At 43.7% G+C, this 13,115-nt stretch overlaps 1 protein-coding gene across 1 annotated transcript; it reads left to right on the top strand.

The window, feature by feature from the left end:
- Positions 1 to 294: 294 nt before the first annotated feature.
- LOC102993472 (cytochrome b-c1 complex subunit 2, mitochondrial-like) lies at positions 295 to 3,061 on the top strand. Its single transcript, XM_055080718.1, is given in 6 exon segments — positions 295 to 366; positions 853 to 1,396; positions 1,705 to 1,825; positions 1,827 to 1,942; positions 1,945 to 2,318; positions 2,321 to 3,061. Coding segments are annotated over 6 exon segments (1,968 nt in total).
- The last annotated feature ends 10,054 nt before the right edge of the window (positions 3,062 to 13,115 follow it).

The following is a 13,115-nucleotide window of genomic DNA, read 5'->3' as shown; positions in this document are numbered from 1 at the left end:
GTGCGATGATTTCACCGTGGCAAGGTTAACGCAGGCTTGCCGTGAAACCAGAGGCATGCCCACCTTTAGGTAATTAGCTAAACGCTGCTTCCAGTGCTCTGTCCATTCTTGCATCAGAATCAGCCCCTGTCCAGTGCCAGGTGCCATGTGATTCCCAATTGATACCACATGTACGGGATAGGCATGGGACATGCTTAGACTAAAAATATATTCTCTGTTTCTCGGAGATTCAAACTGAGCTGGATGTACTGCGTTCTTATGTACGAAAGCCTGCAACCCTCGCCTTGCGTCAGTATGCAGTGCATCGGGGACGGTCAAATACGCAATCGAAGTGCCGTGCAGTCACCAGTACGGTGGCAGCTGCAGGTACAGACTGAAGCAGAAGTGACAATGGGAACTGGTCCAGACAGAGGAGGTGACGGTGGATCTTTAGTCCGAGGGAGAAGGTATAACAGACCCTGTAGGTCATCGATCTGTCTGCCCTTCACACCCCACTCCTGGATCTTTCAGCCTGTACCATCCACTCTTGCCCTTGACTTGCATATTCTGGTACGTGCCCGTCTGTGCCCAAGGGCTCTCCCTCCTACCCGCAGCTGTGAAGAAGTTTGCCGTGTGACTGCGGGCTGGGCTGGGAGAGCTGGGCAGTAATTGCAGCCCCTCCCAGGAGCCTCCCTTCACCGGTGGCTCTTCGGAGTGGAGCATAAGTACCCGCGCCCCCTAACACCGCAGACTGGATCATTCTGACGGGAGTGTGTGTGTGTGTGTGTGTGTGTGTGTGTGTGTGTGTGTGTGTGTGTGTGTTGTGTGGGTGGGTGGGTGGCGGTTTTCCCCAAAATGTCACCACCCGATTAGGATCCAGTAATGCCCCGGGACAGCTGGCTCGAGGAGCATCCTTCGTGCCTGCCTTTCCTTCAGGCCATCAGTTTTCCGCTTCTCATCTGCTACTCCCTGAACTTCCCGAAGAAGCCCTCTTCACTTGAATCCGCAGTGTTGGATTTTATAGCCGAGGTGGAGAGGGTGAGGAAGAGAGCGGCCCCATCCGGGAGTTCCTTGCGTCTGCTTATCATCCATCTCTGGGCCAGGGAGCAGCACCCGCGTCACCTGCGGAAGCACACGCTCCACTGCCCCGGTGTCTGGAGAAAAGACGACGCCAAGATCAAAGTCCTGGAGCGTCTTTCATCTGCCCGCGCTCGCTGCTTCATCAGCATCGCGGCCTCGCTGCCAAGATTGATGAAATGCTTAGAAGCGCCCGGGCTCCTGGGCCCTCTGTGCCGGGTGCGCCGGCAGCTGCCACCTCGTCCCACCTGCGACCCACGCGCGGCTTCCCCGAAAGGCCCAAAACAAACTTTCTCCACCGATTTGGCTCCTTACACAGAGTTGCTCAAGGCAACCAGTCGTGAATCTCTGGAGGCCTCGTGAGGTTTGTAGGCTTTCTCATATAAAAGCATCCGAAACCAAGATTCTCTTTCTGAAAAGGTCAACGTTGCTTTGCATCCAGGAATTAACATCGGGTAACTGTGGTCAGTGAGGAAGAGAGAGGTGACAGGAGATGGAGTGAGGGGGGTCGGGTCACTCAGAGCCTCAGCGACCGCTTGGGAGTTTTGAAAACTCTCAGTGGAACGGTATGTATGTCCTCGAAGGCTGTGGAGAGGGATAGTGGCACGCTGCCCTTTCACCTTTAAAGTGATGTCTCCGAATCTTGAGCCGTGAAGCTGACAGCCAGAGCCGGGTCCCTCTCGAGATTTTATTCGCTCAAAGCTGCCCCCAAAGCTAAAGCCACAACTGCCCCTGCAGGAGCGCCTGCACATCCCCGGGACCTTGAGTTTACCAGATGGGTTAGTGATTGCTTCTCTCGAAAGCTATGCTCCTGCCTCAGGAATTGGTTTGTTCATTAAAGCAGGCAGCAGACATGAGGACTCCAGCAATTTAGGAACCTCTCATTTGCTCGTCTTGCCTCCAGTTTGACTGCAAAAGGAGCTTCATCTTTCAAGATAACCCGTGGAATTGAAGCAGTGGGTGGCAAATTAAGTGTGATTTCAACAAGGGAAAACAGGGCTTATACCGTGGAATGCCTGCGGGATGATGTAGACATTCTGATGGAGTTCCTGCTCAGTATCACCACAGCACCAGGATTTCGTCGCTGGGAGGTAGCTGCCCGTCAGTCTCAGCTAAGGATTGACAAAGCTGTGGCTTTTCAGAATCCACAGGCTCACGTCATTGAAAATTTGCATGCTGCAGCTTACCGAAATGCCTTGGCTAATTCCTTATATTGTCCTGATTATAGGATTGCCAAAGTGACACCAGATGAGTTACGTGACTGTATGTACGGAATCATTTTACAAGTGCAAGAATGGCTCTGATTGGACTTGGTGTGAGCCATCCTGTTCTAAAGCAAGTTGCTGAACGGTGTCTCAACATGAGGGGTGGGCTTGCTTTATCTGGTGCAAAGACCAAGTACCCTGGAGGTGAAATTCGAGAACAGAATGGAGACAGTCTGGTCCATGCTGCTCTCGTAGCAGAAGGTGCTGCTGCAGGAGGTGCAGAAGCAAATGCGTTTAGTGTTCTCCAGCATGTCCTCGGTGCTGGACCGCATGTTGAGAGGGGCAGCACTGCCACCAGCTCTCTATACCAAGCCGTTGCCAAGGGAATTCACCAGCCATTTGAGGTTTCCGCCTTTAACGCCAGTTACTCAGATTCTGGACTCTTTGGGATTTACACTATCTCGCAGGCTGCAGCTGCTGGAGATGTTATCAAGGCTGCCTATAACCAAGTAAAAACAGTTGCTCGAGGAAACCTTTCTAATACAGATGTCCAAGTTGCCAAGAACAAGCTGAAAGCTGGGTACCTAATGTCAGTGGACTCTTCTGAGGGTTTCCCGGATGAAGTTGGGTCCCAGGCTCTAGTTGCTGGTTCATATGCGCCGCCATCCACAGTCCTTCAGCAGATTGCCTCGGTAGCTGACACTGATGTCATAAATGCTGCAAAGAAGTTTGTTTCTGGCCGGACGTCAATGGCAGCAAGCGGAAATTTGGGGCATACACCTCTCGTTGATGAGTTGTAGGACTGCAACACATATTGCAGGAAAGAGCTGAACATTTTCTGAGCCCAGAGCAGCAAGTATATGAAAGTGAAAAGTCTCTAATGTAACATTTATCTTTTTTTCCAATGAGATGAAATATCATAAAGCATAAATACACGTAATTGTTCCCAGCTGACCTAAAGTCAGTAAAACATTTGTTTAAAAAAAATAAAATAAAATAAAAAATAAAGTCATGTCTCCAATGAACTTATCTACAAAACAGAACTACGGACATTTAGAGCACAGGGGTGGTTGCCAAGGTTGGGGGGAGGTGTTCGGGGGAGGGAAGGATTGGGAGTTTGGAATCAGCAGATGCAAACTATTATCTACAGGACGGATAACAGCAAGGTCCTACTGTACAGCACAGGGAACTATATTCAACATCCTGTGATAAACCAGAATGGAGAAGAATATGAAAAAGAGTGTATATATATGTATAACTGAATCACTTTGCTGTACAGCAGAAATTAACTCAGCACTGTAAATGAACTATACTTCAATAAAAAAAAGAATTTTTTTTCATTAAAGTGATGTCTCTGTCAAAGGGCAAAAAAGGAATCATGGAAACAGATTGGGGGTTCTTATAAATGTCCCAGAAGGGATGATAGCGGTGTGGGTCTGGACGGTGGCAATGCCCATGGTGACATGTAGTCTGATTTGCCAATTATTTTTGAGATGGGACTGATAGGATTTGGTATTTTATTATATATAAGGAAGGATTTAAAGCCTACTTAATGTTTATACATTTAAATAAAATCAACATATCGTTGCTGTTGTACGACGTGACATTATCAGGCTTCAGAATCTCAGCAGACGCTGACCGGTGACCTGAGGGGACTGTTAGTTGGTCGACCAGTGACACCTGCACACCGTTATTCCCTGACAACCACGATTTATGATTTTGTCTCATTAAGTCTGCTACTCAGAGGTCACCAGGAGACGCCCCGGCTTTGTCCCTCCTGACGGTGGCTTCCACGCATCCAAGGTCCTTGGCAACAGTGCTGTTCTCTCTGCTGTTACCAAGACAGGGATCGCCAGGGTATGTCACAGAGGCAGAGTCCTAAGCCCTTGCCCTTCTGGGCTCCATCCCACGCTTGGACATGTGAGCACTGGCCAGTCAATCCCATGTCAGCTGGGTCATCTCTGTCCTTGCAGTTTTTCATTGAAAAACCTCAAACTCACGTTTCCTTGTTTGTGTGGTTTAGTCTAAAATACATTATATAATGTTATTGTCAATATAAAAGTGTATTGAGGGGCTCGGGGAGGGAAGGATTGGGAGTTTGGGATTAGCAGATGCAAGCTATTATACATAGAATGGATAAACAAGAAAGTCCTATTGTATAGCGTAGGGAATTCTATTCAATATCCTGTGATAAACCATCATGGAAAAGTATATGAAAATGAATACATATGTGAATAACTGAGTCACTCTGCTGTACAGCCGAAATGAACACAACATTGTAAATCAACTAAACTTCAGTAAAATTTTAAAAAGTGTATCAAATTACCAATTTAGACGTTTTCAGTAATAACAAATAAACAATGTGGGAGATAGAAGAAGCAAAGCGTTCATTTTTCTGGGGGGTAGTAGCCCCATTCTTCCTGCACCACATAAACACATCCATAGGCCGAATTCTTTTCAAAATTCCTTTAAGGGATATTATATCTTTATTATCTTTGTTTCTCCATTGTTTTATTGTGGTAAATACACGTAACGTAAATTTTACCATCTTAACCATTTTAGGTGGACAGTTCAGTGGTGTGAAATACATTCATAATGTGTCTAGAACTCTTCTCATCTTATAAAACTGAAAGTCTGTCCCCATTAAACCCTAACTCCCATTCCACCCTCCCCCCAGTTCCTGGCAGCCACCATTCTCCATTCTGCCCCTATGATTTTGACTATTGTAAGGACCTCCTGTAACTGGAAATCATACAGTATTTGTCTTTTTGTGACTAGTTAATTTCACATAATGTCCTCAAGGTTCATCTATATGGTAGCCTGTGTCAGAATTTCCTTCCATTTGAAGGCTGAATATCATTCCACTGTATGGATAGACCACACTTTGCTTACCCACTCATCATCCATCGATGGACACTTGAGTCCTCCCAGACACCGTCTAGACAATCATATTTCTCATTACCAGTTTTGTGGCTGTTGTTAAAATTCTCACCAGCACAGCCCGCCTTACGTTCCCCAAATTTCCCATTAAAATGGAACTCTGTCTCCTGAATTCAATCAATCTGCTAACAATTACTGGATGGCCTATTCCAAATAAATTGCCCTGTCACCAGCCTGCCATCTTGGGAGTGAAAAAGGGATATTGAGATGATACAATGAATGGATGAGTTTTGATGTGGGAAGTCATTGGGTAGAAAGTTGCAAATATCTCAACTCATTTCTTTTGAAGCTGTCAATATTTTGACTTCCCAGTAAAGTTTTTCTCTGGTTACCATGAAAGTGTGCATGTTCACAAGTGATATTTTGCAAATGAAGGGAATGTCAGAGTACTGGAGGAGCCCCATCCTGTGAGTTCTACTGCATGATGTGGTGAGTTCTAACCTACGACTGGCCCCCCTCAGAGTGTCTGCGTTTGATGGTGGAAGAATTTGCACTTGGGTTTCCTCATAAGACCAGATCTTGCACAGAATACGATAGCAAATAAGAGTCCTAGCTTGCAACTGTAAAGCTGAAATTGGACAGGAAGGATTGATATTTTAGCTTTGCATATGGAGGGTCTCAGTGTGTGACTATGTCTTTAACTTTGAACATGAGATAAGAAATTCCTTACACTTGGTGTTGACTTTGGTCTCTTACATGGGCCTTGGGCAAAATTTTACTAACACGTAATGCTCTTCATGAAGCAACAGCTGGAATATACTTGGCAACAGCTGTTCATATAAATAATTCACCACTAATTGGTTCTAGGGGCACTCCTGAAATGGGATGCCAAATTGGATAATAGGTTGACGGTGCAATGGAAAGTGATAATATTATGATTATTCCCATCTGCCCTCATTGGTTACAACAAAGAGAAGGGTAACACTCCATTTCATAAGTCTGTGAACCTGGCATATTCACAGGTTCTGGGGTTTAGGAAATACTTGGGGGCCTTTGTTCAACTCAACTAAATGTTGCCGTGTGGAAATGCAGGGTGGGTATTGACGGGACTTCTGATTTTTCAAGAGAAGCCAGGGATCTGGATTTTTGCATAGAATATTCTGATGTTTCAAATGTTATCAAGTTTTCTTTTTTGGCAGTAAGACATAGCCCAACAACATGACACAAAACCAGACCTCATGGCACCATGTTGCTACCTCTAATTTATAATCTCAGATTATTCTGTTTCGTTCTGGGGAATGAATCTGATCTTCTTTAGCAGAAATTGGCTTCCCTGAAGGCCGGAACTGGCTGGGATGCCCTCTGTGTGTTTTCCTCTTATCCTGACTCTTAATGGGCTTTGCTTGGGGGTTGGGGAGTGGTTATGGAGGGTCTAAAACATTGCTGAACTCCCTCCTGGAGGGGGTCCCATGGTAGCCTTAGAGGGAAGAGAAGTCCATCCTGATTGACAGGCACCCCTGGAAAAATTGATAAGACAGATGATCTTGTTTTCAACACTGAAATCAAACCACCCAGCAATATCCCACAGGACTCCTGTTTGCTTTGAAATATCGTGAGGAAGAGGGAACCTTCGAAGACGCTCTCCCAAATTATTGTTTATTTTTATGACAATAGGTGAAAATGTGACTTTTGCAAATACCAGTTGTGGGATTTATAGATATCAGTGAGTCTCAATGTATGCATATACTGTGAAATGATGCTTTTACACAGAAAGCAGGCTTTTTTGTAATTGCGCACATTCAAAGTGTGCAGGTAAAACTAGCTGTAGACTGTGGTTAAGCCATCACTGCAGCGCGGCACCATCAGCTATTCCTGCACAGAATTGAGAGGTTGGTCTTCTCCCAGGTGATTTCAACGTGTACCCAAAGGTAAGAACCAGTGTCCTGGGATATTTCTAATCATTCCATCCCCTCGTAATTCATTCTTATACCTGATAATCACATTATATTTATATAGGGAGATGTTTGAAGAGCAGATCCTGTTTAACATGGTCACTATAAAAATAGTGGTTAAGAGCAGGGACTCTGGAACAGACTGCTTGGGTTCAAAGCCAGCATTTGCTCCTAAAATATTAACTAATAATAATATATGTATTAGGAACACTATATTATGTCGCATATTATATAATATATTATTATTTATTCATTAGGATATATAATATAATTATATGCATAAGGATATCTTTTATATAAATATTAGGATATATATGTCCTCTATATATTAATATGTATCTGTTCTATATATTATATCTAATCATATAATCTGTCAAGCGTAACCTTGACAAATTTACCTCTCAGGGTTTCTGATTCCTTCCTGTAAGACAGTGATTCTACTAGTGCCTGTTTGTTGAACTATTAAAAGAATTGTTTAAAGTAATGCTTTTAGGACAGTGCTTGGCACCCTGATCTCTGACTTCCAGCCCCCAGAATTGTGGGAGATAAATGTCTCGAATCCCTCAAAACAGCAGACTGAATGGACATGGAGTGGTCAGCTGTGCTCCCCTCGTAATGGAGAGCTGAAAGAGAAAGGCACTCGGAAATCCTGGAAAATGTAGGAGAGTTTTTTCAGACAGCCGGGCACCTGACAGAGATCAAATCCATACAGAACGTTAGGTGGTAGTTCCTCTCTCTCTCAGCATGTTATTTTCTTTTTTTATTGGAGTAGAGTTGATTTACAATGTTGTGTCAATCTCTGCTGTACAGCAAAGTGATTCCATTATACATATATACACATTCTTTTTCATCTGCTTTCCATTATGGTTTATCTCAGGATTTTGAATATAGTTTCCTGTGCTCTACAGTAGGACATTGTTGTTCATCCATTTTATGTACAATAGTTTGCATCTGCTAATCCCAAGCTCCCAATCCTTCCCTCCCCTGCCTCCCCTCCCCCTTGGCAACTGCAAGTCTGTTCTCTATGTCCCTGAGTCCATTTCTGTTTTCATAGATCAGTTCATTTGTGTCCTATTTTAGATTCCACATATAAGTGATATCATATGGTATTTGTCTTTCTCTGTCTGACTTACTTTACTTAGTATGAAAATCTCTAGGTCCATCCATGTTGATGTAAATGGCATTATTTCATTCTTTTTGATGGCTGAGTAGTATTCCAGTGTGTGTGTGTGTGTGTGTGTGTGTGTGTGTGTGTGTGTATTTATATATCACATCATCTTTATCCACTCCTCTGTCGATGGACATTTAGGTTGTTTCCATGTCTTGGCTCTTGTGAACAGTCAGCATGTTATTGCGTTATTTCGTGGCCAGCCCTGTGCTGGAGGCTGCAGAAATTAAGGGGGCGCAGAGACACCCTCTCTATCTTCTGTCACTCAGAGTCAACTGGGATGGAGCAAAAGCTTACGAGCCCTAAAGAGGGCCTGTCAGCCCATCATGGGAGAACAGGAGAAGAGGTGGCGTTTACCTGAACCCCTGCGGCAATGTTTCCAGACCGAAAAAAGGGAAAAGCATCTCGGGGATTTTGGGAGTAGGAAGCAGTGCTTTCAAGGTACAGAAGCAGGAGAGAGTTTATTGAGGGCAATTAAGGCACAGGGTCTGCCCTGCGTGTATTTGTCAGGACTCTTCTATGCAAGTGACCAAGACCTAACTCAACCATGAGTAAGCAAAAATCAAAATTAAATAAATAAAAATGAAAATGCATTGCTTGCTGTTGCTGAAAAGTGCAGGAGAGAACCAGGCTCTCAAAAATTGTTTTCAGGTAATGGGACTTCCATTTTTTTGGCTCTGTTTTATGCTGGAATTCTCAGGTAGACCCTTCCCAAGTGAAAACAAGACAGTCCCATGCAATTCCAAACTATCCACCTATCAGATGAGAAACTTGAGTGAATTAAGAACAACTTCCTCTCAATAGACCCGTTTATATAGTCTCTATGGGGTGTGATGCACTGATTGGCCAGGTTTGGGTCAGGTGACCTCCTGCATCCTGAGGTTGAGATCAGCCCCCACCCCCCCCGCTCTGAACCAGATCCAAGGAGATGCAGTGGATGGGGAAGGTGCATCCCCAAAAGAAATCAGGTGCTAATACCAAAAGTGGCATTGGCTATGGGAAGAGAGAAAAACTAGGAACACAAAACCAAACCAAATAAACAAAACACAGATATCGTCTACAAGCAGGGAGACATTAAGTAATTTGATGCTCTCTTGTGTTTATGTGCAATGGAATTTTTCCAAATGTAAGGTATTGAGCCATACTGAAATCTGAACAAGTGAAAGTCCTACAGGGAGAAAACAGGATAAACAAGGAGCAGTTAAATAGTTCTTCACTGTGTGTGTGTGTGTGTGTGTGTGTGTGTGTGTGTGTGTGTGTGTGTGTTCATTTTGGTTTTGTTTGGGGAGGTGTTGTTTTGTTTTCTTTTTCTCTGTAATTAATGAAAATAAAATGCTGAAGCATTTACAGAAACAGCTATGCTTCCTTAGAGAACTGTAGCTTGGCTGAGTAAACTTTCTTTTATTGCCCACCCATTGTTTACAACACTGAAAGTATAGAAGGGGTTCAGAGGAATATAAGGATGTTATTTAAATAGCATTTGAAATATTTTTTAAGAAATCTACAAATTGTATGTAAAATTTTAAATGCAGAGGACTCAAACTCACAGTTTAAAAGGAAGAGAAAGGAAAAATGATAAATGGTTTGTGTCTGTACCTGTTATTCTTTACTTTTTTAAAATTAATTAATTTTTTTTTTTTTTTTGCTGTACGCGGGCCTCTCACCGTTGCGGCCTCTCCCGTTGCGGAGCACGGGCTCCGGACGCGCAGGCTCAGCGGCCACGGCTCACGGGCCCAGCCGCTCCGCGGCCCGTGGGATCTTCCCGGACCGGGGCACGAACCCGCGTCCCCTGCATCGGCAGGCGGACTCTCAACCAGTGCGCCACCAGGGAAGCCCCTACTTTTTTTTTTTTTTTTTTTTTTTTTAAAAAAGCTGGTCTTTAGAGCATTAATGACTACAACTGTCCCCAACGGCCACGGCTCACGGGCCCAGCCGCTCCGCGGCCCGTGGGATCTTCCCGGACCGGGGCACGAACCCGCGTCCCCTGCATCGGCAGGCGGACTCTCAACCAGTGCGCCACCAGGGAAGACCCTACTTTTTTTTTTTTTTTTTTTTTTTTTTTTAAAAAGCTGGTCTTTAGAGCATTAATGACTACAACTGTCCCCAATCAGGGAATCCATCCTAGATGAGTCGGCTCTGGACTTAGTGATTTTTGTCAAACTGCAGGAACAGATGTTCAGGTTTATTTATTTAAGCACAGACCCAAAACAAAAGCTGGTGAGTCATTATGTTAAAATATATTAGCGGGTCCTTTGGACACATCTCAGCTGTCTCACTCTGTATAGGAAGGGGATGGGGATCCCCTGCGCTTATTAAGCTGTATCTTTCACAAGAGCAATCTGGCAAGAAGCCGGTTGCCCTCTGATGTGGACTGTGTGATGCCGCGTTTCATTCAAGCCTGGTGACTGCTTTTAGGGGTGCTGAACGATCACTCCCCCATTAGACAGCGCCGCGCTCACTTAATGCTGGCCATTACTGTTAAAAGGGGGGACAAGCTTCATTTTTATTTTATCAGAAATTCAACTCCTTTGTCCCTGCAAATCTTTGATATCCTGCCTAGTTCTTCCACGAGGCCAAATGGATGAGGAGTTTCTTCCCTCTGATTGTTCCCCTGAGCCAACAAAACCACCTCCTGTGGTCCACAGCTCAGCTGCACGAGATCAGCTTCTGAAGAGGCTTATCCATCACGACATGCTCACGCTTGCTGGGAGATTTTGCTTTCACTGGGGAAAATGGCTTGATGCACTATGTCATTTATTGCTGGCATTGAAGACTATTATATCTAAAGGACACACCCACTTTAATTCACTGGAAGAGCGGTCTCAATTGGAAGTGACTTAGGTGAAAGTATATATTTGTATTCAATCTGATGACATAACGTATTAGAGCAAAACAATCCTTTGGTATTAGGGAGATAGATAGATACATACATACAGACAGACAGACATACATAAGGATGGATATAGATATATAGATAGATGGATGTATGGATAGAGTAGATGGATAGATAGATACATACATATGGATGGATATAGATTTATAGATTTGGATGGAAAGGTAGACTAGGTGGATAGATAGATACATACATACAAACATACACACATACATACATAAATATGGATGGACATAGATATATATATATATACATGGATGATGGATAGATAGAGTAGATGATAGGGAGATAGATAGGTAGATATATAGATGATGCATAGATAGATAGCTTAGAGTCCTAACCACTGGACCACCAGGGAAGTCCCAGGATGTGACTTTTTAAAAAAATTTTTTATTGAAGTCTAGTTGATTTACAATTTGTGTTAATTTCTGCTGTAGAGCAAAGTGATTGTTATACATATATATATTTTTTTCATATTCTTTTCCATGATGGTTTATCACAGGATATTGAATAGAGTTCCCTGTGCTTTACAGCAAGACCTTGTTGTTTATCCATCCTATATGTACCAGTTTGCATCTGCTAATCCCAAACTCCTAATCCTTCACTCTCCCACACCCCTCCCCCTTGGCAACCACAAATCTGTTCTCTATATCTGACTTTGTTTCTGTTTCATAGATATGTTCATTTGTGTCATATTTTAGATTCCACATATAAGTGATATCATATGGTATTTGTCTTTCTCTGTCTGACTGACTTCACTTAGTATGATCATCTCTAGGTCCATCCATGTTGCTGCAAATGGCATTATTTTGTTCTTTTTTATGGCTGAGTAATATCCATTGTGTATACATACCCCATCTTCTTTTCTTTTTTTGAAAATAAATTTATTTATTTTTGGCTGCATTGGGTCTTCATGGCTGTGTGCAGGCTTTCTGTAGTTGAGACGAGCGGGGGCTCCTCTTCGTTGCGGTGCGTGGGCTTCTCATTGCGGTGGCTTCTCTTGTTGCAGAGCTCGGGCCCTAGGTTCGCAGGCTTCAGTAGTTGTGGCACATGGGCTCAGTAGTTTTGGTTCTCGGGCTCTAGAGCACAGGCTCAGTAGTTGTGGCGCACGGGCTTAGTTGCTCCGCGGCATGTGGGACCTTCCCGGACCAGGGCTCGAACCCGTGTCCCCTGCATTGGCAGGAGGATTCTTAACCACTGCGCCACCAGGGAAGTCCCTCTTGCATTATTCTTGAAGTACGTTTGTACTTACTCATGCCATGTGCGCCTGTGGATGGCTGGCAAATTTGCACATGGAAATGGATACTTAGAACAAAACATCTCGTAGCTGAGCAGTCTCCTAAATTCATCCTTTGGAAATATCCACCAGGGACCTTGAGAATTTCTAAACTGAGAAAATGTGGCAACCTAATTGCACAGGAGCCTTGAATTAGGGGAACTTTAAGAAGATTCCAAAGGCAAAGGAAGTGTTGCCACTGTGATATGCAGGAGGATGAAACGGGTGATTTCTCCCTGAGCAAAAATCAAGTTATTGGTACATCTGAAAAGAAAGAATTTGGAATCTAATATAGAAAAATGTCCATTTAGACATATAGCATTGATTTTAGTTCTATCAGCTTAGTCTTGTGCCTGTATAGATATATAGAATTTTCTTTGTACGGGCTTTTCAACATAACTTAGTGATAAAGAATTATCTGATGTTACCCAATTTAAACTGTTCTCATATGTTTTCTCAGATTCTGCTCTAATTCAGTAGCACTTTAGTTTTCAAAGGTCTGAAATGCCAAGTTTTCCCAAGTCGGATTAAGAGTTTCCTGTTTTTTTGTTTTATTTTATTTTATTTATTTATTTATTTTTAATTTATTTTTTTGTGTGTGGTATGCGGGCCTCTCACTGTTGTGGCCTCTCCCGTTGCGGGGCACAGGCTCCGGACGCGCAGGCCCAGCGGCCATGGCTCACGG

Source organism: Physeter macrocephalus, chromosome 19 (assembly GCF_002837175.3).
Source record: "Physeter macrocephalus isolate SW-GA chromosome 19, ASM283717v5, whole genome shotgun sequence".
NCBI classification, from domain to species: domain Eukaryota; kingdom Metazoa; phylum Chordata; class Mammalia; order Artiodactyla; family Physeteridae; genus Physeter; species Physeter macrocephalus.
This window is presented reverse-complemented; position numbering and strand designations above follow the sequence as displayed.